At 28.8% G+C, this 27,577-nt stretch overlaps 1 protein-coding gene across 2 annotated transcripts in view; it reads left to right on the plus strand.

The window, feature by feature from the left end:
- Positions 1-27,577, plus strand: part of LOC107444219 (cell adhesion molecule Dscam1) — a 112,530-nt gene that overhangs the window by 74,178 nt on the left and 10,775 nt on the right. For both annotated transcript variants that reach the window (XM_071184000.1, XM_071184001.1), the window contains exons 13-20: positions 1,328-1,479; positions 2,899-3,030; positions 8,663-8,824; positions 11,555-11,625; positions 14,210-14,450; positions 18,434-18,532; positions 23,077-23,262; positions 25,806-26,099. In XM_071184000.1, coding sequence (XP_071040101.1) covers positions 1,328-1,479; positions 2,899-3,030; positions 8,663-8,824; positions 11,555-11,625; positions 14,210-14,450; positions 18,434-18,532; positions 23,077-23,262; positions 25,806-26,099 — 1,337 coding nt within the window. The remainder of the gene's footprint in view (positions 1-1,327; positions 1,480-2,898; positions 3,031-8,662; positions 8,825-11,554; positions 11,626-14,209; positions 14,451-18,433; positions 18,533-23,076; positions 23,263-25,805; positions 26,100-27,577) is intronic.

Raw genomic sequence — 27,577 nt, forward strand, 5'->3', positions numbered from 1 at the left:
AACTTTTTTAACTGCTTTTTTGTCGTCCCCATTTTATTCAACATACATTTAGAGTTATGACTATTTTCTTAAGAACATACATCTAGATGTGGCCATTTTCTCAAACATGCAATTTTGAACTGTGCCCAGTTTCTTAATCAAGTTTTTTGAGATGCGTTCAAAGTAAAAACTCAGCGATGACGTGCTGCGGGCTAGTAATAAATACAGCACAAACAACATAAAAAAATTATGAAACCGAAAGTCTACATAATTTTGTTTTCAAAACCAATAGAAATTTTAAAATTATTGAATGAGTGGAAAACCGTCAGAAATCCATTGAAATGTAAAGTTATGCGGGATTCTTAAGAAAATATTTAATATTGTATATTGTTTGTTGAATATAATTTAATTAATTATTAATTTTCAAAATTCCTTAATTTTTTTCTAGTTTCTGTTTCAAAATATATTCGAATTAGACTTAAGTCAAATACGTTATCAACTAAAGGTTAAATAGTTTTTTTGACATAGAAATGAGCAAGTAATAAAGAAAAAAAAATCTGTACCTGACCTTTTTTTCTATAAAAGGGATTCTAAAAGGGATCTTTGATTTTCAATGTTTGTGGTACATTTTGTACATACGTTGTTCTGCAAAGAAATAAAACACTTTAACTTATTTTCCGAACAATTTAAATGTAAATATTATGACAGCTAACAAGTCTTTCCCTTTCTTATATCATCTAATAAAGTTATATTTCTTAATAAAATCTTATTTGTATATTTTAAGCTTTTATTTTTCTAGTCATTTAGGTAAACACCATAGTCCACCGTATTTCGAGTTTCAATTTAAATTCACGAATTTCACTTAGTTAGATTTATTGCACGTAGTATTTCAATCATATTATATTCTTTTAAGAAATAAAATCACGAAAAATATCTACTCTATTATTTTAATACACTACATTTAAAAGTCAGCGTTACTTAATTTTTCATGCAATTTCAAAATGAACGAAAACAGTTTGATTTAATAAAGAAAATTTAATTTAAAAATTTTCGTTCCACTCACGAAGGGACAAGATAAAAATCTATCTTTACTTTTTAAATTACTTTTAGCAGAAGTAAAGAAACATTCTTTGTACAAACAATAGATTTCATTATATTTAATGTATAAGTATCAAGCCATAGTTTGTTCTGTTATAAAGATATAATTAAATATGGGACCTTTTCTGAAAGTTGAATTAAATAAAATGTCAGTGTTAACATTAAACTAAAATGTCGATCTAATTTTTTTGTTCTAAATAATTTTGAAGTTTAGAAATGGTCATAAAATTATATGTAACTGTTTTTTTAGATATTTGGAGAAAACGGAAGAAATAATGGAGTCCGGTTTAAAAACATTTTTAATTGTGGAAAAAACTCAGAGAAAAGATTCTGCTCTTTTTGAATGTATAGCGATTAATGAATTTGGAGAAGATGTTATGAATATAAAAGTTACTATTGAAGGTAATATTTTTCGATAACTCGTAGTTATTGTTTAAACAATAATTAAACAATATACTTATTTTACGAGTATACCAACACAATAAAATTGTAATGTATCTAAACTCCAAAAATGGTGGTAAATATTTCACTCTAAAATTAGCAAGATTAAACCCCACAGATTATTCCTTAGTTTTAGATGTACTGACACAACAAAATGCTTCTTTTCCTTACTTTTCGTGTATTGCAGTTGCCCCCACTTTTTGTGGTTGGCGATAATAAATTTCATAATAACAATAAATTATGATACACATTAGTGTCAGTAAATTTATCTTTACGATACAATACGAACAGAGATGATGTTAAACGTTGTGATGTTGTTAGTCTTAGCTTAATAGAGCCGGATCGACAGTATGTGATCTAAAATTACTTAAAACAATTGACAAATATTTAAAAATCAGATTATAATTATCCTTATTATGCAACTAAAAACATACATAAATTTTTAACAACGTACGTTTGTTTAATGTATGAATTTAAGTTTTGTTTCAGTAACCGTATACGGCGTATTACTCAACTAAACACTCACTCAATCTGGTACTCTATCGTGAACAAACTACTACTGATATTCTAATTTCCCAAACATTGACGCCTGAAGAGGTAAAAATATTTAAGGAACGGTATCAATGCGTGTGGAATTAATGTAAGATTTTTCCATTTCATGTGTATAGATTACAACACTCTTTAATATGTATTTAAATTTAATTAAATTTACCCTAAAATTAAAATTAAATTTATCTCAAATTTGTCGATCATTTTAGAATTTTAGCTTAAATTTTAATTAAGTATTTTTTTTTAAATAATGCGAACACCAATATAAAAACAATTATCAAGGCAGTTTTGTCCCGTAATGTTGAACTATATTAAATTTTAATACTCTATGAAATACATTATATTAGATATATTAAATTATTAATTTTATACAGAATATTGCATATTAAATAAAAAAAAATTTTTTAGAAGATTATAATTATTGATTATTCAGTAGTTAAAAACTGTTGGAAAAGTCTTTATACTATTAAATATACAAATATATTAAAAGCTATGTACATATTAAGCAAAAGTTACTATGTTAAAAGTTTGAAGAAATTAGTTCGATATATATATTTATATATATTGAATGATGTAAAAAAATGCTGAATATCGAGTAGTTATGATTAGTTTTGGTTATAATTTCAAATAATGGTTTAAATTTCAATTTCTGGTTATATTATCAACGAAAATTAGAATATATATTCCAATATATCAATGTAATAAATGTTATTTATATGGAGGCAAGAGTTTGTAACTTCTTATTTTAGAAGCATCTTAAACGATACGTTAAAATTACACTATAATTTGATTACATTCTCTAATGAACGCATTCGTTGTATCATTTTATAGATATTCCTGATGCCCCACAAAATCTTGAAGTGCATGACGTAACAAGCCGGAGCATTAGATTAACCTGGGACAAACCTTTCGATGGTAATAGCCCAATAAATCAATATACAGTTATGTGGAGACTTGCCAATGGTAAGTGCAATAAAGATAATAGTTATTTGAATTTCCAAATGTTGTTCTATAAGGATAGTAGTTACTTGATTCCATAGATGCAATTTGATTGCTCTGCATTTAGCTGTTTGAGGGAAAACTGTTTTCTTAATGGAATAAAGGTTTGCTAGTTCGAAAAACTTGTAGAAAATTACTCAGATTTCTTGAATTTTTAAAGATGCCTGCATTGCAAAATATACATTATAGGCTGTTTTTATTGATTTACGTGAGTATTTTTATCGATATCTTTCAGATTGAGCATGTGTATAAATTAATTTGATAAATTTAGCATTGATGATTTTGGAATAGTAAGTTTGATGATTTTAGAATTAGTTTAAATGAAAAATTAACTCAACTTGCACGGAACACAGTGCTGCCGTAAAAATATTTTCAATGGTTGACGGATCATGGGTTAGAGTCCACTTGCCGTGAAGTTAGCCGTGGGAGGTTTTCGAGGTTTTCCTGCCCATGTAACGCGAATTAGGTTTAGTTTCATCAAAGAGTCTTGCGTGAAAGCAAATTTCTCTCAATACTCGATCCAGGAGTTCCGTTACCATCTGGATTGTATTTAAAATTACAAAGATATGGATTTGATCGAACATTGAAAGTCGTAAACTTAAAATTGGATCTGTTGTTAACTGCCACCCTTACCAATTTGTTTGAAGAAAAAAATGCATTTAATCGACATATAGAGATATTTTTTTTATTCATTAATAAATACAAGAAACTGAAACAAAACTTAATACACAAGTTATAAGTTGAAAATTTATTTTTTTATGCATAAAAAACATTTAACTTACCATCAGTCTATAATCCCCAATTATCTTGGGCAATTGCAAAATAGTTAAATATTAGTCTTTGCATGATAGTTTTTGAAACAAGGGGCAACATATAGTGACTTTCCCGACGACAGTGAAGTCATACCCATTTTTTTACTCTTTTTTTCTGTGTAAATTCAGCAACCATCGCATGTACAATAGCACAAAACAAATCTGCAGTTCCACAATTCAACAGCAAAACTCCCCAACTGCAAAACCCCCCAAAACATTTGGCAAACTTCCTATCACAGCAGATGGTGCATCAGCACATTTTGATTCACTTATTTGCAACTGGTTAGAAGGTGGCAAGGTGATTTGTTTGAGAGATAGATCAGATCAATTCTCATCTTGTCCACTAGGCAGGATCTGAATGCAGTCTTTTAACCCCTTTGATGATCGGTAAATTTTAAAGAAAACGGTCATAAAAGTGCCTATTTTTTGACTTTTGTATTTGTATTACATATTTGATTAGTGCTGATATCTAGTTTAAAATAAACTAACTATCTGCATTTACCTTAAAAATGTCCTGGTACTGCCATCTGGTGTGTAAAATAAGAAATAAAATGTTTTCTGGGCAAAAGAAATGAATTAGTTTTATTCCTATTGGCGCGTTTCTGCTGAAAACTCCAGCCCGTCAATATCACGGGAGAGAGAAATAGAGGGCGAAACATCACCCTGTCATTTTCACGGGAGTGAGAAGGAAGGGGTTAAGAGACTTTAGTTGACTCAATTGAGTACCTCGCTGCTCATTTGTTCTTTGAGACTGTAAGCGAGTAAAGAAACGTTAAAATATTTCAATGAGTTACTCATTGGTTAAAAATCTGCAAAATCTTTTAAAATGAAGCAATCCAAGATACAATTCAGAAATCCTCTCTTAAACTCACCTTTTGGAGGTGGGAAAGGGTGTGAAATCTAATATAAAAGCCTTTTCCATTGCAGATTTGGCTTGTGTAAAAAAATGCAAGACAAATAAGCCTAGAGATTTTTCTTTTTATTTCTTAAACGAAGATGTAACCGTAAGAGGGTAGTAAATGCTGAAAATGAAGATATTTCATGCATTGTACGTTAGAGCGAAAAATACAAATAGACATATCTGATATCGAGTTCAATATAATTGAATGCAGCTTTCGAAAATATTATGATTCGATATGAAAAGCTGTCCTCTCAGCTTCTGACACCCTATATGTCTTTTCATAATGTTACATTTGCACTATTAAGCAAGTTACATCAGATACTTAAACTTCTTAACAAGGGTAAATAAATGTTTGCTAAAAATTTCGTATAATAATAATAATTAAAAAATCATTTGTATGACTTAATTATAATGTTATATATTCCATGTATTCCAAACCCTTTCGGTGTTTCGATTATGAATAAACTAAACTAATAGAAATTTTATTAAACGTACTAACTTATGATAATATAAGCCTTACAATACTTAAATATAAACATGGATTAAGATAAACGGACTAAGAGGTTATTAGTGATATATAATAAACACATATCAGCTTAACTTAATCCAGACTGACGGTAAATGTTTTTATGTATGAAAATATATGTTATCATGAAGTTAAGAACTGCTTATGGAAGATTAGCTTATAATTTTTCTTTTGCCAAATAACATTTTTCTCATTAACATCACTCGTAGACATTATCGTATTAAGGATTGGATCGCAGCGAAGATCTGTAACATTCAAAATGAATTAAAAGTATACTTATGATATACATAAATGCCTGATTTTGAGTAAAATATTTTTTTGAATTTAAACTTTAAACTGATTAATTTTTTTTACTAGATAATGCTGGAGAATTTTGTTTTTCACTTTCTGTTGTAGGAAATTTTTTAATAGATTTTTAATATTTTTATATGGTTGATTTCAAATCTACCATCAATTTTTATCTCCAAGCAACGTTTTTACTTCATTTTCAGTCGAAATCTACTAGCTTACAACAGGAGATCTAATAAATGCTGCAGCAAACTTCTATGGTAGTTAGGGCATATCATCAGAATTAACATTGCATAGGAATATCATAATACGCTGCAAAGGGTGTTTTGTTAAGTGTTTTTGAACAGGTCATAATAGGAAAGTGCCCCAAGCCGCGTACGACAATATATCTGCGCATGAGTTCCTAATCATTTCCAATCCACGTGATGTGTCCAAACTTCCCTAGAAGTTTTTCGCGGCATTTATGCGAACTCTGCTGTATATAAAGTTTTTAAGCATTTAGTTTTCAACAAAAATAGACTAAAATGTCTTTAAAATATGCTGTAGCTTTAGAAGCAAAACTCATTTGAGGGTTGAAATCTCCACGCCTGAATTAGGTAAGATCAAGTATAAATGCAACAAAAATTTTTTTCTCTAGTGTAATTTGCCTCGAAAAGATATACCTTTAAAGTTGTTTCATAATTATTGCATTTCATTTTTCAAATTGCTTTTTAGTGACAAATTGAAGGATTCAGATTGAAATGTGAATTAAAATTCTTAAATATGGAAATGTAACTATTTCGTAATATTGTTTCAACTTGAGTTGAAGAGAAATAAAAATTCTGAAAACTCATCAAATAATGTTCTGAAGATTAATCAATAGATAATAAATAGATATTTTTTGTTTATGATAAAAATACTTAAATTCATTGAACAAACTTTTATTTAGATAAAAAATGGTGATTGGCAAAGTTATTTAACAAATTCTGCTAAAAATAAGCAGTGACTACGAAAACAAAAGTATTTAGAGATTTGTCTTTGCTCTTAAAAAAATCTCTGAGATTATATTTGGAAAATAATATTCAAAAATAGTTTTCCTGTCTAATACACTGTTGAGAAATTCCAGATCAAATTAAATGTATAATATACCGACACTTCGGATGATTTATTCATGAAATTCATTTTACTGTAAAGTTTATTTTTACCGTGCAAATTATACCGTAAATTATTCAATAAAAGTAATCTAATTAGAGTGACTCAGTGGTTTTATGGTAATTATTATAGTAAAAATTATAGTTTATCAAATTATTTGTTCCGTAGCATGTTCCGGTAAAGATAGATGTCGCGTTAAGAAGTATCGTCACCTTGAGTTCTGGTACTTTTTTCCGTAATTTGATTCAGAAATTTTTACAGCTTAATATGAGTTTTAGTATAGTCCCTTTAATAAAATTTCAGATTTACAATCTTGAAAAGATAATATTTTAATAGGACCTGATGAACTTTTAGCAAAACATTTCTGAATATTTCATTTTGGTCAGAAATAAAATCTTTCCCTAAAATTGTCATGTATCAGTAACAAAAAAACAAAAAAAAAAAACAAGATTTAGTACCGGCAATAATTTTTTTGCCTTGTATGGCGTTTTCCATTTTTTTAAATTTTGCTTTTGCAAACTTGTGGTCTGCAATGGTGAGAATATGATTGGTCAGTGATTTAAAAAAAAAAGAAGGACTTTAAGCTTAGGAGGTATGCGTGATTAGCCGTAATTTCAGTTCGAAGATTGAAGCGATTAGACAGTTTTTAAATATTCCTACATTATCATAATATTTTCATATCATGCATTTTTTCACCACGTCTAAATATCTTCCACTTCTTCTTTTATTGGCATGACAGCCCTTTCTGAGCCAGAGCCTTCTCTAGAACCTTTGCCCTTTCTGCTCTATTCCTTGCAATTTTTCTCCAGTTAGTAATGTCTAAATAGCTACCAAACTGAATAAAAATAAATTGTACTCTTAAATACAGTGTTAGCTTTTAAAATTGCGTAAAAAAGTGAACAGTGTAATAGATCTGCGGAGTTAAGTTTTTGATTTTTGGTTATTCTTTCAAATAACTATATAGTTTAAGCTAGAGAAATGCAGGTGATCGAGAGTGCTTGCTTCCGACTGAGATGATCTAGTTTCGAATTCCGTTAGCAACTATGCTTCGTCTGGTACTTAAGCAAAATACCCTCACAATCCACATTTTAGGATGTAAGGGTGGGCAGTGTTGGGCTAATCGTTGTAGATGTTCATGATTTTTGTCCATAACTCAATAACTCAAATGCAGGTCAGTTTAACTCCAAAAAGTTCTTTGCAATACGGTGAGCAAGATGTAAACACGAAGCGAATTAAGTTTTTTAGGTCATTTTTGAAATGACAAGGTTACGGAGTTGAATATAGTAATTTCACGAATCTGACACCGGTGGTAAAATAATGAAAACAACTGTTCTAATTTATTTCGATAAGTTAGAAAAAAATAGAATATACAAGTCTATTTTTAATAATAATGTTAATGTAAATGAAAGTGCATTTAAAAAGAAATTTTATTCAGTAAAATATAATTGCAAAATTTTTAAAACATATTAACTTTTTTTTCATTATTGCGATATTGTTTGAAATTTGCTTCCCCAGTAGAAATTGGAAAATGATTTTTACAATCGAATTTATTCTAATATTGTTCGAATTAACAGCTCATTACGGTTAGCGGTACTTTATAGACCAGTGTATTGATCGTTAGTTGAAAAAAGTATAGGGAAGAAATTTTCTTTTAACTGTATGAAATGTAACATATTTATAATACGTAGCATGTTATAATATGTTTTATTATAACATATATATAATATGTTATATGTTTGTTATATGTATATGTTATATGTTATATTATGTAACATATGTAAGCATTTATAATACTTACTTAAACATAATTAAAGCCGTTTTTTTGGTTTAAGAATACTTTATGAAATATATTTATTAATATATTTCGCTCTGAAGTATTTAGTTATTGTTTTTATTAAAAGCATTTTTCTCCACTTAATTAAAAGCATATTTTTTTAGGTCAAACATCTGGTGGTCCTCTGAGTGTGACAGGAACTGAAACAACAATTACAGTAAGGGGTTTGAAGCCGAAAACGAAATATTTCTTTAGAGTAAAGTGTTTAAATTTAATCGGCGAAAGTCAATTTGGTGCTGAAATGGCTGTAACGACATTGGAAGAACGTAGGTATACCAAATTAATAATATGTTAATCGTTTTAACAATTATGTATCCGTACTTAATCAATTTTGGAGAAAAGTTTAGACACTTAGCTATGTTAAATCATTAGTTGCATATAGTTAAGAAACTTTTATACATTCAACAATTTTTGGCATATGCCGTTGACACATCACGATCAAAGTTCTCCTCCGTTTCTAGCTTGCTTATAAGGGAAAGAATGTTGAATTATATAAAGCTTCACGTGAAAAATCCTAAAATATTCGCTTTCTTTAAAGAATAGAAACTGAACGACAATTTAAAACATGTAGGTAGACAAAATCGACGTATAATAACAAAATTATATACTATCTTCTGGGATGAATTAGGTCAATTTTCAATGTAAGACTTCTGTCAATTCAAGCATATTAGTTTTAGAGATCCATTATGAAATTTTAATTTCATCAGTTATACTGTTTGTTTACGCATATTTTATTTTATTACCATCGTTGAACAACCGACCCAATTTTGGGTTTACGATTACTAATGTTCCACTCCGTAGCCTTATAATTTTGAACCCAATCCAGAAGACAAGGGAACTCCTGGATCAAATATTGGAAGATTTTTGCCATCGTGAAGGACTTTTTGATGGAACTAACTCCTTACAGGAAGTGAAAAAAACCACGAAAATCTCCGATTAGCCTGATGGCAAGGAAACTCCAACCCATGATCCGTCTACCACTGAGGTTATTTTACGTCAGCACTGCTGACGGTACGAGCCGGGTCGAAATTTGTTTCGACCAGCCATCGCTGTGATTCCAATCAGATTGCTTAGTCTGCCTGTGTATCTGCTTTAGTGACATTATTAATACTTAATTTGCGTTGTTTAGCTTTATTTATACATGTAAAAAAAGTTTGATTTCATAATGAACGAGATGTAAAAATAATATTTCAACCACAAATCTGTGACAAATAAAAATGATTTTGTGTTTGTGTATGACTGCAGAGGACATGTTTCCAAATAAAACGTGAAAATCTTAATTACCCTTCGTTCTGACTTTTGATGATTCAGTAGACATACTGTCAAACGGTATCCCTTCCCAATCACAATTACCCGTGCACCCTTCTGTGTCCCCAAGTGATTCGTGTGGGTCGTTAAGTTGCCAAGATCACCAGGTCTTAAGGAGTTAAGTTGCATTGCAATATGACTTAGCTGCGACCAGTAATAAACATTAATTATTTGCCTTATGCCAGTTAATAATGGGATATGTGGCGTGTCTACCCCTACTATTATTCAATTCCAATTCCCTAGTATATAAAACATGTTAACTCAACTCTATGTTAATATCTTTTCATGGACGAAGGTTGACATTGTCTGTAACACTTTTCCCACATTGGTGACCCTCGGACGTGATATGATCACGCCTAACTTTACAGAAACGCCCACATCGATTTGATCACGCCCAGCGATAGATGGTACACATTTAACAGTTGACTTGCGAGTTGTGACTGGGACATTGTCCTCATCACGCTGTTGCTACTCAGTCTCAATCACACACAACGATGCATGTAAACTCGATCGCTAGACTCGACTGTAACTAAGGAGCAATCATGACAGGTGATCTTAATACAGCTCTACCAACTTCTCACTAAGAAAACAGCAATGAATCAACTAGCTGTATCCATTCACTGAATTCTTTCCCAAATAAAATTCTTGTGGGGGAGTACTGTGGCGTGTCTATGACTACAGTTATTCGATTACAATTCACTTGTATATAAGACATGTTAACTCGACTCTATGCTGGGGTACTTTTTCATAGATGAAGGTTGATATTGTCTGTAACACTTCCCCTATAAGATAGCTGAAAAGCAAAAAAAAATGTTTTTAAATGGTTTGAATGCTACCTCGGTTTAATGATAAGTGTACAAAAAATATACCGGTGGCCTTAGTAGCACCAGGTATCAGTATTGTCTGAAATTATAGCAAAAATTTGAATTCTATTAGAATTGCATGATAAAAAGTGGCATTACTTTTTTATTATTTTGATAAAATTTTTAATCGTTTAAGGATAAATACTTCCCGGTCACTGCAGCGAAATTGAGCTTCCAATAAGATTTAATAAATTCCAATAGGATTTAGTAAAGACTTTATACTTTTACTCAAGTTCATGTAAAAAAAAATGCGTTTTTGAAATTATTTTAACTAGCTTTTCAAGTGCTTAGTTAANTGAATGCTACCTCGGTTTAATGATAAGTGTACAAAAAATATACCGGTGGCCTTAGTAGCACCAGGTATCAGTATTGTCTGAAATTATAGCAAAAATTTGAATTCTATTAGAATTGCATGATAAAAAGTGGCATTACTTTTTTATTATTTTGATAAAATTTTTAATCGTTTAAGGATAAATACTTCCCGGTCACTACAGCGAAATTGAGCGTCCAATAAGATTTAATAAATTCCAATAGGATTTAGTAAAGAGTTTATACTTTTACTCAAGTTCTTGTAAAAAAAAAATATGCGTTTTTGAAATTATTTTAACTAGCTTTTCAAGTGCTTAGTTAAAACATTGTCATGTTTTTTAATATTATGTAATCACAAATATTTTCCAAATGAATTTTGCATAAAATCTGGAAATTTTTTTAAAAACTTTTTAGTTAAGAAAATATTTTATTGTTAAGCATGTTTTTTAAGTATTTTTATAATTAATTTATCTATAAATTCATACATTCATGGACCTATTATTTTTAATTTCATAGCTCCCAGAGTACCACCCCGTTTAGTAAAAGCCATTGGCACGTCATCGAGAAGCGTAAACGTATCGTGGCAGGTAAGTACACTTTTAAACTATTAAATACTATTAAACCGTAAAATTTTAGTGACATCATGAAAGAAATATTAATATTTAAGCGAATGAAATGATAACCGTTTACCTATACCTACCTTTATTACTGCATTTAATAATTTACTAATTTATTCGTTTTCATATTTTTTTCTTTTCCACATTTTATTCTTTTACATATACGAGGGGCAATTCTTATGTTTACGCATTTTCTACTTAATAATATTAATAATATTAATTTTTCGTCCTTTATATACTCATTCAATTTCTTATTAACACTTTTATTCTTGATGTTTATAAATTATTCGTTCCATCATTCCCTTCATAACAAGATTCATTCATTTTTTTAAAAATCTCATAATTCTTGTATTTGCTATCTTTTTTTTAAAAAAAAATATTTTACTACTGATTTTATTATCCTTTATTCATTGCTCAGATCTCCTTTGATTGCTTTATTACTTATTTATTTTAAACTAATTATTTTTTTATTTGATGGAAAGTTTTGTTATAGATAAATATCTATAAAAATTTTATTTTCACAAAATTCTGGGAACACATATGACACTGCTAATATATTGGTCAACAGAAACACATCTATTATGCTATCTTTGAAATACATAAAAAATGAATTTAAATGCATCCTGTTTGAGACTTTATATTTGAAATATTTTAATTTCCTTGAAATTGTATCGTACTAAATTTGATTTAAAGCAATAATGGGGAAATAAATATTCTTGCAAAGGGCACATTTCATTCATTTAATTTGATTTTTTATAATATATTGTACGATACGGTACTTTTATTTACGTCCCACTAGAGCTGCACAATGGACTATTGGTGATGATCTCAGAGACATCTCTGAGGATGATCCGGAGACAACATATATACGTCATATCCCGTTTCACATTATTGGTTTGTATATTCGTTATGGCAATAGATTAAATCACAATTACCGTAACCTTGATATATTTACAAGTGATATGTTTACATGTAAAGTAAGTATGAGAGGAAAAATAACTAGAATGATTTGTATACAACATTTTAAAGACAGTTTTCTAAAGAGGTAAATTTATTCAGATTTATTCATATCTATCTCATTGTTTTCAATGCATCAATAATTCATGATCAATAAATTAAAGACTTTATTATGGGTGCTTAAGTTAACCTCCTGATTTTCGTAAAATTTTGTGGGTTTGCGACCTCGACTTACTAGCTGGGATATACGGTAGTTATGTGTCTTAATTCTACTTTCCATTGTAAGAAGAATCACTTAAGTGAACTAAGTAATTTTTTGCAGTTAACAAAACGATCATCTACTTTTTATTAGTAATTAATGATATTTATATTTTTAATAAATATATTACGCAAAATCGCTGTTTGATAACTATTGCAGAATTAAGTACATTTTGATATTTTTTGGGGTAAATAAAAGAGTTTGAGATATTTTACAATGTCCTAAATATTATTAAAAGTTATTCATGAAACTTTGCTTTGTGGTATGCAGATTCCTACTTTTTTTTCTTTTAATTGTCCTGTTTTAACTTCATAATTTATTTCTAATCTTCTCATATATCATCTCTTTTATTTCCCCATTCATGTTTTATAAGACATATTTAAGCAATCATTAATGACATCATAGGATGGAGTATATTTATAATACTCATTTCCGCTGTCATTAATGTATATCATACAACAGGAAATTTTAATAGTACTTATTTATGCAATCATGAATGATGATCATACGATGGGATATTTTAATAGTGCTCATTTATGCAATCTTTTATGAATATCATACTGTGAGAAATTTTTATAATACTCATTTATACAATCATTAATGAACAATGTACGACGGGATATTTTTATAATACTAATTTATGTAATAATAAAGGTACAACCTAAGACAGTATATTTTTGCGATGCTCATTTATGCAATCGCAAATGAGCAGCATACCACAGAATAAATTTATAAAACTCATCGAGGCAATAATTAATGAACATCAAGCGATCCAATTTTTTTTGCCGCACTGAGGAAAAAATAATGTCAAAATTATCAGAGTATGGTAAAATTTACCTCCTTGGCTTTTATTTTATCTCTTTTCTTTGGTAAAAGTAATAATTAATTTTGATCTGTGATAAAATTTGGTAAATGTGGTAAAGTTTGGTAATTTTATCATGATGCTATAGATCATGACATAAACCCATTTTTTCGATCTAATTCGCATTTTAGTTTCGTAGTTTTTGCTAAATGTGCGATAATAAGAACGATAATTTTGAAAACCAGTATTTCCTGTCAACTGTTACTATATGAATGGAAAATACCGTATATTTTGGTTTTCTTTATCAATATTTTTTTTAAAACCAGAAATGTCATTTTACCATTTTTTTTCTATATGCGCAGTAAAAAATTGTTTTGATATAAAAAAAGCCGTTGTTTCAGTTAAAATAAACATATTATGTTCAATAAGAAACCATTTTTTTGCTGAATTAAAATGAAATATATGGACATTTTTATTTGGTGTTTGAACAACATGTACATAATTATTTCTTATGAGTATTTATTTATCACTAACAGTTACCGGCAGCTATAGAAGACGAGGCTCACGTTGAAGGATTTTACGTTGGATATAAGCTTTCATCAAGCTCTGAGCCATTCACGTTTATACCTGTAGATAATCTGCGGACTGAAATAGATCATTTTTGTGAAGTAAATAATTTAAATCGGAAGGAAGAGTATCACTTTATTGTTCAATCATTTAACAAGAAAGGTGCAAGTCCCCCATCAGAAAGTGTTAAAGCAAGAACTCTAGAATTTGGTGAGTAATTAATTTACGTTGTTTATTATTGAAGATTTCAAAGTAATACAGTATACTTTCGATAACACAGTATACTTTAAAAGTAATACAGTGGGAGGGACGCTAAGAAAATTTCGAGGTAGCAAGTTCAGAACTAAATATGTTCTAAAAAGTAGAAAAATATATTCCATGAGAGTACTCTAAAAAGTAGAGTAACGAAACCATAAAAATAACTATTTTAAAAATTCAGAAAAACAACTCCAGCATAAAACAAAAACCATAAAAATTTAAAGGTATGTGTGATAGCAGGACATTACTTCATCAGGGGACACACTGCCTGTCAGCACACAGGAGCCTTTCTGTTATCAGTGGTGAAAACAACTACATAAAAATAACTACTAATAAATACTATGAATGTAATGATTATTGATTATAAGTCGAAATACGGTAATGATAATTTTATTTTTAAAATTAAGACAAAAATAATTACGCATTATTAAGAAAATAATTGGTTTACAATAAACTTGCATTATGATTTTTCTAAAAAAATTCATTTTCTATTTGGAAAAATATTTACATAACAAGATTTTGAGAAGAAACTTTTCGACGTAGGAATTCAAATTAACATCATGTAGGGGAAATCAAATTAACATCATTGCCAAGGGAAAAATATTTTTTTGGCATAACAATGTATTCGAGGTAAAGAAGTTCTAGATATTGAGAGTGTACTGTATTTTTTTTAATTCTGTTCCATTGTAAAAAAATTCAATTAATTACTATAGTCTTTTGTATTGTTACAGTTGTTAAAACATAATTTGAAAGTGACTATAAAATACATTACAGTTCACCTTAGAAATCGCTTGGTTTAAATTGATTTTCAAAACGAAAAATTTAAATCATATATGGGTGCTTGATATTGGTTATGAACTTAATGGGAAATGATCATAAGCATATTCAGCAAGATTTTAGTTACAGTAAAATATTAAAAAATAACTGCAAATTCCTTCAGAAAAGCCACACCATTGAATAAAAGATAAAATAGGAAAAAATAGATAATTTTGCATACCGTGGTTGTCGACTCTTTTAAAATAGTTTGTACAAATCAAGACAAAACCGAATAAGAAAAAGTAATGGAAAATTTGTCTCATTAAAATAGTTCATTAAAGTCGCAGATTATTACTTACATCGTAATTACAAATGCATAATAATATCGTTAAACATAGTAATAACAAAGTGGAGATAAAAAAGGGAGACTTACTTGTCCATTGTGATCTGCTGCATTTTCTTTTTGTAACCATTACAAAACGTGGACAATAACCTAATGATTTACTTAGGTCATGATAGACACGATGTAAATAAAAAATGTGTGGAAGCAAATTCGAAGCTTATACTCATTTCTGTGCAAAATGCATGCATACTCTCAAGAGGTATGGAGGGAATAATGTGTAAGAGAAATTTGCCTGAGCTGCCGGCATGAGACGAACCAGGGACCTTCAGGTTCGTGTAGTGGGATACTCTAAGTACCATAGTTATACGCCCAATTGCTGAGAGTTGGGAAGTTTTATATAGTGGTAGCCAGAATGACACATCTTGATGGAAATTCCTCTTGCTTAAAAGTTTTTTTCAAATATAACGTTTTATAATGAATATACTGCTTCAGATATAATGTTTCATAGTATATATAAGGTCTTTATACCCTTTGAAATTCAGTTTTCTAGAAATATTATGGTCTACTTTGCAAGGTGACGCAGCTTATGTCTGCCGTGGTCATCTTAGAGGAAAAGCATTGACTGGAATTCAGAATGCCATGCATCACTTAGAGTTGCAATGGATGAGTGCACTGTAAAAAATGTCAAAATAGCTCCGATACAAATAATAGTCTATTTGTCATTCAAAACAGTCTATTCAAAATTGAAACAGCATAAATTCAGTTAACGTTCCATTCGCTGAAAAGTTTTTTTAGATGTTATAAGTAAGAAATTAAATATATATCCGATATTTTGACTAAGCTATAGATATCAGATATTCCAAATTGCAATCCTTTGTACCATTGATGTTGAAAATTAATATTCAATGACGCATCGTTGAGGCGGCCTCTATATAAAGCTTCCTATATCAACCTATGGTTGTTAGAGAATTCTACCGTAAACCCAGAGTTCCTTGTTTCATATTTTGCCGAGAGCTAACGAACATGTTAAAATAAAATAAAATAAAATATGTGTCAGAAACATGCTTCTTCCTCCACATCACTATTAAAACTATCTAGAAAATGAATATATGCTGTTTCTATTGAATACATGGCGTTTTGATATTAGACTGTTATTCGTTTCGGAGCTATTTTGACACAATATTATTTATTTTATTTTATATTTATATTATATTTATTATATATTCATTTTGAAATTTTTAAAATTTTTTATTATTTTTAATATTTTACAATTTTTTTTTAATTTAATTTTTTATACTTTTTATTTATCTTTATTTATTTTGACTTTACTTTTTTATATTTCTTTCTTTATTTCTTATTCTTTTACAGTGCAGAATAAGTGAGACTTATGATCAGGGAATCATTCACGACATGAAGTTGCTAAAAAGAATCCTTTGGCCCATTTGTTTTGAAATTTCTATCCCTTGCTGTATTTTTACATAATATATTTTATCAATGCCTGCTGTCTTTAACTGGAGTCGGTAGGGCATTTATATGATACATATATATATATATATATATATGTTACGGTGAATGACCGAAGTCTTGAAAATGTCGACATTCACCGGTGAATGTAAACATTCACGTAGTCGCTTTGGTGAATGTCCGAAATATCTATTTCATTCGATTTGATATGAATTTATTCGTGGATATAATTACATTTATTCGATATTTTAATACTTACTAACGATAGGTCAGAAGAAACATCAGTGTTTGGAGTATCGGGCCATTCATTTACATTTGCCCGGTATACTTTTGCCCGGTTTACCCTACACTAATGTTTTTTTAAGGTTAAGTGACACTGTCCGGTATGCATTTGCCCAGTATACCCTACACAGATGTTTTTTTAAGGTTAAGTGCCATTGCCCGGTATATATTTGCCCGATACTCCAAACACTGATGTTTCTTCTAATCTATCGTCAGTAAGTATTAAAATACAGAATAAATATAAATATATCAGATAAATATAATAGTATCAGCGAATAAATTAATATAAAATTGGATATAACAAATATTTCGGACATTCACCAAAGCGACTATGTGATTGTTGACATACACCGGTGAGGGTCCGAAAGTACAAGAATGCAATGAAATATTCGATCTTTCACCTACGTATTTGGTGTTTGTTGACATTCACCGGTGAAAGTCAGCAACCACCTTGAGATTATATCAGTTGTAAGCTACGATAATGTTACAATTTAAACAGGAATATTCTTTAAGTTATGAAAGAATTTTTATGAAACTTTTTAAGAAATTAAATGTTCTCAGCTCAAAATTTAAAAAAAAGATATGTGTTAAAAGTTATCGTAGTGTAAACATGTGCATGTAAATATTCTGGGAAACAAAGGGAAGGAATATCTTAGTTAGATGCTTAGAAAAGGCAGATAAAAAGGAAGGATTTTAAAATTATTAGTATATGCCCTATCGACTCCCTTTAAGCATATCAGTGTGAACGACACTATGATTTTTGTTTTTTTTTCTGTTACGCCATTTTACTTAAAATGTTTTATTCAGCACCATTAAAGTATCCATCAAGTTAACGCAGGATTGAGCAGGAAATTAACATGCCACAAAAAATGCAAATAGTTTAAATGTAAAGAGAGAGCGCGTGCTTTACTTTATTCATTATTTATATTGAAACACAGTTTGCTTAACTTTCCAGAATTTTTAAAATAATGAATAGATACTAGATATGCATGCATTTACATATTTATTTTGATTCGGTATAGATTTAAGTGATAAATAAATTTATACTTAATAGTTAGGAAATATGATGAAACTTTTTGTTCATTCTTAGACAGACCATTGCCTCCTGTTATAAAGAATCACTATGCCACATCATCATCCATTAAAGTTGTATGGGAATATCAAAACATACCGAGTGCTCCCGTAACAGGTAATATGAGAAAGAATCATAAACTTAATGATTATGTTTTGTATAATATTAAATTATGTTGTTAAAAAGTTTGAAATCATAAAAAAAAAATCGATAAATAGGTTTTTAGTCATGCCTGCGAAATTGATGAAAGATGTGATAAATAAATATCAGATGTGAGAGTAGGACTAAACTTAGAAGTTGAAATCCAAACAAAACATACACATTTGATGAAAGTAAAATGACAAAATAAATAGTTTTAATAGACGCTGCATAAAGTAAAGGCATTAAAATGAAAAATCCTGAAAATTCATTTAACTTAATAAATTTAAATTATTTCTCCTATGGTTTTGCTGACCTCTAAAAATAATTTAGTTTAAAAAAATCTGAAAGAAATCAAATTATTTTCTTTCAGTTCTCTGTACAAAAAAAAAGAGCTACAAAACTTTTCATAACGTTAACAGGCAGTTAAGGAAATTGATGGAACTACATATGTACTATGCTTAGTTTAATAAGAATGTGCATTCAATAAGTATCGGATTCCACTTGAATATTTACATTTAATTGATGCAACATAATTTTATATGATTAGTCAAATAAAGTAGGTCTTGAAATAACATTTTAAAAACAATTATGTGCATTAAAATAGATATTAAATTCCGCATTATTTTTTTCAGTTTGTAACATTATTCATCAGATAATTTAAGAATTGTATTACTTGCTATAAACATTTATTAAATTTTGACTTATGTAATTAAATATTCACATTCTTTTGTTTAATTAATCGAAAAAGTATTCGTAGAATTTTTATCGTGTTGATCTTCTTTTTATAATATATTAATGAAAAAATGAAAATGAACTTCTGAAGCAAATCAACTATAATACGTAAAGATGTCACGGAGGAAAAATTGATACTCGTGATAACATCGAAAATCCATTAGCAAATGCAGCACATCCCTCCAAGACTATAAACTAAGATTAGAGAAATGCATCACAAAAAATGATTGACAGTTTTCAACAGTTCATGAGAGCATTTGAAGTTAATGTAAAGTTGGGGTGTAACGAATGCTTCCTGTAAAGAACAACGCGCAAAAGTACGACTTTTAATGACAAGAAGCTTTACTCAACGCTTAAAGTTTTCACGAATGTTTCACAAGAACTATAGCACTATTGATTAAACTATAATACAACAAGACAATAAGTGTAAAAGCATGACAACCTAGAACAAGCTGGTGTAAATAAATGGTCCAACAGTTTTCTCGAAGAGCGTTTACTGTAAAAAATTTCGGATCAAATTACGGTATAAAATACCGGCCTTTTGGGTGCATCATTTGTAAAATCTATTTTTCAGTAAAATATTATATTGTAATTTCTATATTGTATTTTGAATGATTCAAAGATTTTACAGTATTTATTATAGTAAAAATCTCTGCTATCAAATGTTTTGCTCCTAAACCTGCTTCGGTGAAAATGGATTTTGCGGTAAAAAAGTGCCGTTGCTCTTTTACAGTACTTTTACTGTAATTTGATCCGAAATTTTTTACATTGTACATCGATACAGAATCTTCAAAATTTCTAGTTAAAAAAAGCATGATTTTTAAGGGATCCATTGCTGCTCTTGCAAAAATGATTTGAGAAACAATCGAAGAGTAAGGACTTGTGACATAGGTTTAGTGGTTCGACCCTAGTAAAATAATGGCACAAACTTCTTCTGCAACTAAAAATCGTGCTAATTTAGGTCAGTATTCCTCGAACATGTCGACTTTATTCCACGTTATATTCACTTTGAAAGACTTTTGTGTAATCTGGTTAATCAGTCAGATGCAATTTGCGACATTCTGAAGGCATTTCCGTAAGTCTATGAAGAGCATTAAAATAGAGACTGTATTTAAGACGTTTTCATCGTTTTATCCATTTCCGATTTAGGCACGCCTTGCATAAAGTTTAGGAAAATATGCAGCGGATAATAAATATATTCCGAAATGAGTATGATATTAAAAAATAAGCATCTCTGTAACATTGTTTGAACTGCAACGGAAAATAAAAAACAGTGTTAATTTTTATGTAAAAAGAGGGATATCAGAAAAAAACGTTATGAAGGGGGATTTTTATTAGAAAAACATCTCTAAAAAATTTTTTTGTGCAGGAACGAGAAAAGAAACAGTGTTAACTTGTAAAAAGAAGGATATCAGAACAACATTAGGAAAGGGGATTTATTTTAATCAATGCTAAAAAAGAGTTAGAATTTCTTATTATAAAAAAAATACTCTTCTTCTTTGGTTTATGATTATTCAATCAAATAAATATGCATAAGCATCCATTAGTTTTCAAAAAAAGGTTAATTCTGCAACATGAATAAATTTAGAAGGAATATAATTTTCAATCTTTTAATATCATGATTAGTTTTAATTTTTTATACAGGAATTGATGAATCGAACTAAAAAGTATTATCGCAAATTGGATTTCAGTAATTTTATTAAAATTTAAAAATAAATAGATATAATGGTAGATATTACTTTTTAGATTATCAAGAGGAATTTGTATAAAAGCAGAAGCATCGCAAGGAACATTCTTTTTTGTGATAAGTAAAAATCATAGACTTGAAAAAATAGAGATTATTAATGTATAGTTTTTTTTTTAGTGTTTTAGTGGGAATCGTGTTTTAGTAATAACGTTATAACAGCTACTATTAAAGTCTAAATAAAAAGATCAAACTAACTGCATATATGTGCCTCATCTTAGTGAAATACTATTTTAAAAAGTTAGATTCAGTCGATTTTTTTCCTACCATGTCAGGTACTTACGCTAATTAACTAATACAAATAGTTGCACAATTTGAAAATCAAGTTAAGAAGCACTTAGAAAATGTGAAATATATATTGCTTATTATTAGTTTTTAAAATTAAAACTATTGTAGTATATTGATTTTCCGAAGTAATTGTGCTCTGATTGAATTGGGATTCGAATATTCGATATATAAAGTTCGGAATCAATTATTATATAGTATTATATTCAGCTATTATCTATTCAACTATATATTTCATTCAATTATTATGTATGAAATGTGATATATAGTTGATATTCGATTTATGAAGGTGAATTAGTTTCTTAATTTTCTTTTATCAACAAAACCTAAAACACGGGAAAAAAAATTTTTATCCTGACTTTGCTCAAACATCAGTATATGTGGAACTATACTAATCTCCTAAAGGCAGTGGAATTCTCTTTAAAGCTCAAAGAGAATATAAGAAAGGAAAATATATATAAAAAAGAAAATATAAAAAATGAAAATTTAAAAAAAGAAAAGATAAAATTAAAAAAAGAATATATGAAAAGAAAATATGAAAAAAAGAAAAGATTAAAAAAAGATAAAAAAAGAAAAGATGAAAAAGGAAAAGATAAAAAGGAGAAAATATAAAATAAGGAAAACATAAAAAAGAAAATAAAGGAGAGCATATTATTTAAAACGGAAAAGGAATAAAAAAAAGCACTTGTAATAAAAGAAATAGCATGAAATATTCTGTAAATAATAGAAGCATTCTCATAAGAGAATTTCTGGAAATCGAGATTTTGATAAATTACACCAAAATATGTGGTATTTAAACCATTCAATTGGCAATTATTTCATTCAAATAGCAAAAGTTTAATGAAAATTCTGTTTCTCTAAATTATAGTCCTTATTACCACACAATTAGAAAAATAAATTCCCACTGAAAAATAAATTTAACCGAATGAATAACTGTTATGCCATGCTGTAAGGTATCATGATAAACATACCTAGTTTTACCACATTTACCAAATTTTATGAAGTAATAAGAAACATATATTTTATTGTAAATTTCACAAACTCAAGCCAAATTTTACCGTATTCCGATAGTTTTATTGACCTTTTTTTCAGTTTTGGGGTCTCATTAGAGTTTCAGAAACAAATAAATATTTTTATGATAATTAATGAATAGCAGTAAAAAATTCTTTCAGATTCTTAAATTTTAATATCTTCTTCCAGTAGTCAGAAAAATAAATTTCTATTTAAATCATCTTATAGAGAATTGAATTGAAATCTCATTTAAATGAATGCAACACAATTGAAAATAACGTATATGTTTCTCATTTCATATGCGATTAATTTTTTTTTCTATTTTGCTCTTATGAATATACATTAGATTTCAAAAGTAATTTCTTTTTCAATTTATATTAAGCATCAAAAATTTTTGCTAATATAATTTTAAATTATTTAAACTGCTTTTACTTTAAGTGTTAATATATTAGAGAGTTCAGCCCGATATTCGATAAAAAAAATAATATCCAAAAATTAAACTTATAAATAGCAAGTTTTCTGAAAAATAAGCAAACTTTTGCAGCATATATTCACAAAACAAGAAGAAAACAGCCAAATATTTTTTCACGTATTATTAACGTATTCCAGAAAGTAATTAGGAACAAAAAGTAATTTGATTGGAGAGTGGTATTTCTGATGCATTCCTTATCAGTATTAATGTAGTGTTGTATACATATACTATTAATGTAGTTTCTCTTATCTAATAATATGGTGGAAACACCATTAGGGTTCATTCTAAGGCACAAGACAGATAGTAGTCCATGGAAGGAGATCATCATTCCTGGACTAGGAACATCTTTCTCATTATATGACCTATTATGCGGTACGAAGTACCACTGCTCATTGGTTGCGACTAACAAAGCAGGAAGAGGGAATAGCAGTGAAATCGTTTCCGTTAGAACAATTGGAAGTGGTAAATATGCTTTTTATCTTTATTTTTCTTATTTCTATGAAGGAGACCACAAAATACATCAAGTTTTAAATTTCATGAATATTTAAAAAAAAGTAGTATAACTAATTGTACAGTTCCTGACCAAATTATTAGACGAACTAAAATATTCTATGTAAAATCTTAATTATCAGGTGATACTAAGAAGTTTTATTGTTTTTACGCAACTGAAACCAGTTTGTACTTGTTTACATTCGTGTATCAATTAGTCGAATTAGGCGATATATAATATAAATTTGACGATTGGATAAATTAGACGATATGTTACATAAATATAGAATAATTATTATATCAGGTATTATATTATTATATTGTAATAATCAGATCAAATCATTAGACGCATTGTAATTTTTTAATAACTACATGTTTTGCACAAGTTTATGGGCAATATTATATTTAAACATGCATGTAATGGGTTTTTATTCAGGAGATTTTTTATATACTTCCTATTAGTATTTATTTTTAACGTATTGTATTACAATGTTAACCAATTGATGTACTAACGTAAACAAGTTAAGACCAGTTTCAATCGCGCAAAAAAATTTAAAAAGCTGCACAGTATCATCTGATAATTAAGATTTTACATAGAATCATTTAGTGCGTCTAATAATTTTGCCAGGAATTGTAAATAAAACTGCTGTTTTATCGATTGATTGTCATCCTTTGATAATTTTGTAGAAGTAAGGATTACGTTTGTTTAATCTAGAGCAACGTATACGCAAATAGTTTCTCATAGCAAAACCAGGAGTACAATTTAAAGTTTCGGATTTAAATTTTACGCAAAAATTTCAATTCGATAGTTGAATGCCCCAAGAACAAGTTGAACAAGAGCTAAGGTGAAAAACACTTAGCTGTTTTTTGGAGCTAATACGCTATTTTAATGATTTTTGAGAGTTTGTGTTAGGTCATAGTTGTTAGATTCATTACCTGTAACTTACTATGTTATGAACTATAATATTTATACGACTATATTACATCATCCGTACAACTCGTATCGTTTCTTAAGTCATGTATTTCTATAATAAAAAATTTATACCATAATATCCAGTTTATTATTTTGCAAGTAATTAAAAATGGTTTGATGACCCCCTTTTAATAAAACAAATGCTCTAATCAAAATATATATCTTCTTCTTTATCTTATTACAAAAATATTTTTAATCTTAATTTAAAATTAAATATGGATGTGTTCAAAAAATATTAACTACGCTATCAATAAATATTAGCAACTTAATGCTGAAATTCAAGCAAAGCATCCATATTTGGTCAAATAAAAATAAATTTTTTCACCACATGTCACTCAGCAAATTCTGCGGAATATAAGAACATTAAAATGAAAATTTTTAATTTAAATTTTAAAAAAATTTAACTTAATAAATATGATTTTTTTTTACTTTGGTAGTGCTCATGGGTAAAAATAGTCGTAAGATTATAAAAGAAAATCTGGAAGAAATCAAATTATTTTATTTTGGTTTTCTATACAAAATAATCCCGATCTACAAAAATGCTGACAGACATTTATATGAAATAATAGAAAATAAACAAATGATATATAAAAGCTCATCTTTTAAGAATGGACATTCAATAAGTATAGAATTTAAAACGAATGTTTACAATCATTTAAATTTAACATAACTGATGCAACATAATTTTATTACATCATCATCATCATTGGCACTGGCCTTCTCGAGAATTTTCGTCTATCCTGACCTGCTCTAAGCAACGACCTCTAGTTTTTATAGTTCACTACGAAGATGTCCGTATCTACAGAATCGGACCATCTGTGTTATGGTCTTTCCCTTGGTCAATTTCCAGATGGCCTTGTCACAAACTCTTCTAGCTGTTCTTACATACGGTGACAGCATTAGATAGCCAGCCTACTTCTTCCCTTGAATTACCGATGCATTTTGTAATGTCATGATTTCTCCCACATCATTCAGGGCATCTATATTCAAGCTCTATGGCAAAATTTCCCATGAGCAATGGCGCAACTCGGATGGTCATAGAATCGTGACTGTACTAGTGAGCGTTAAAAAGGACTTCTTAAGCTAAACAGGAACAGTTTGAGGAAGATTATTGGTCTTTTTACTGGATACTGCACCCTCAGAAGGCACATACACATAATGGGTACTGAATCTGATTCTCTTTGTCATCTTATGGAGGAGACTTCACGATATATACCTTGTGATTGTTAGGTCTATTCTGCTCGAAGAACCTGGGAACTGCAAGAAATTCCTGTCAGGTGTTTGATGAATTTTATTTCAGCTATAAAGCTTTCTTGTTAATAATGATTTAGGGTTTAGTGCAATAGACCTCTGGTCGATGTGCCCTGATCTTTGGAGCTGCCCAACCTCTAAGTTTAATCTCATGTTTTTATAAAGGTTGTAAAGTTTATGGTTGGATTTCCAACTTAAATAAAATGCACTGTAAATAATTTTTATTTATCTGAACACCAAAAAGGATGGTAACTACTTCATTCTGAAAACTTCACCACTTTTTCATTTATAGCTCCTTTGGCTCCAGATAAAAGAGCTTTACTCACCGTTAATTCAAGCACTGTTCTGATTAATCTGAACAGTTGGCACAGTGGAGGTTGCTTCATTAGATTCTTTATTATCCAATACAAAGTACGAGGTAATGGTGACTGGATACTGGTCAGTAATGAAGTACTTCCTGAGCAGAAGACTGTTACCATAACTGATCTGACACCCGGTACATGGTATTCCCTTTTAATAACAGCTAGAAATGATGCGGGATCAACTGATGCAGAATATGTGTTCGCAACATTGACGCTTTCAGGAAGTAAGTACTTATTTAAATGAACTTGTTTATTGTAAATTTCTCTTTATCTAGGTTCTCAGATTGAATAGTTTAATGTCATTAAATGCATATTTAAATACTCTTAGACTTTCTCAATAATAATTTAAGTACTTCTCGACTTTCAAATTTAAAGAGAATTTGGTGTCTTCCGACGCTTATAATTAATGTCAAAAATTATTTGTATTTTCGATCCCAACTTTCTGACATTCTTGCGTGTATGGTACTAAACTAACTGGTCATACACATGATGCAGAAACCTCATTTTAAGTTACTTCAGAACATACGTGCGTGAACTTATGTAGAAGGTTCACAGAAGTGTTAAATCTCTCTAATACCATAAAAATTCGTTATATAAAGAATTTAATGTTATTTGGCTCAGTTTATTCAGTTCAGGCTCTTGCACCACAAAAATATGTTTTCAGTCAAGGTAATTACCTTGTAGTTAATATTTTAATAAAAAATATAGATAATTGAAAGCTGCTTGTAGTCTCTAAAAAAATACTGTAGAATTATTAGAACAGTATATATACAATAGAAATACTGGAACTATAAATATCATTAAAATATAAATACTTTGGATGCAGAAATTTTTAAAATATTTATAGTCCAGTAATTATTAGAATATAATAAATGTAGAACAGTATAACATAAAAATTCGTTACATAAAGAATTTAATGTTATTTGGCGCAGTTTATTCACTTCAGGCTCTTGCACCACAAAAATATGCTTTCACTCAAGGTAATTACTTTGTACTTAATATTTTTAAAAAAAATATATAATACAGATTTTAAAAAAATTCTGCAGAATTATTAGAATATATTCATTATGCATGCGATAGAAATACTGAAACTATAAATATCAATAAAATATAAATACTTTGGATGCAGAAACTTTTTTAGTTACTTACAGCCCAGTAATTATCGTAAAAAAAGGTTTTTCTTCGGGAAAAAATACGACTGAAGGTTTTTTTCACAGAAAGCTTTGCTGTGCTATTATTAAAAAAATGGGTGAAAATGTCCCTGTACGCTTCAGCCTTTTTAAAAAGGAAATAGCTGAGGGAAATAAATTTGAGGGAAGGGTAAGTAATTTATACAGGAAATGAGGTGGTATTTCTAATGTATTGTTTTACGCTGAATCAAATGGGACCAATAACTATAGTTTAGAAGCTATAAAACTTTTAAACAGAAAAGTACAATTTTTACTCGGACTAATTAAAAATCTGGCATTTATTTCTAAATGAGTAAAATATTTGTTTCTGATATATTTTTTTATTATGAGTTGAATGAAACTAACTACACAGGAGTCAATATAATGAATAGTCAAGAAATTGCTAGAGTTTTTAGTTTAAAAAAAGTACTGCTTTTGTCATGTACTAATGCACACACATTACATTAAAATACATCATAAATATATTATCTGAAGAACATTTGAACATGTTTCGTGTGTAAATGTTTACCCAT

The sequence above is a fragment of the Parasteatoda tepidariorum genome, chromosome 8 (assembly GCF_043381705.1).
Source record: "Parasteatoda tepidariorum isolate YZ-2023 chromosome 8, CAS_Ptep_4.0, whole genome shotgun sequence".
Taxonomy (NCBI): domain Eukaryota; kingdom Metazoa; phylum Arthropoda; class Arachnida; order Araneae; family Theridiidae; genus Parasteatoda; species Parasteatoda tepidariorum.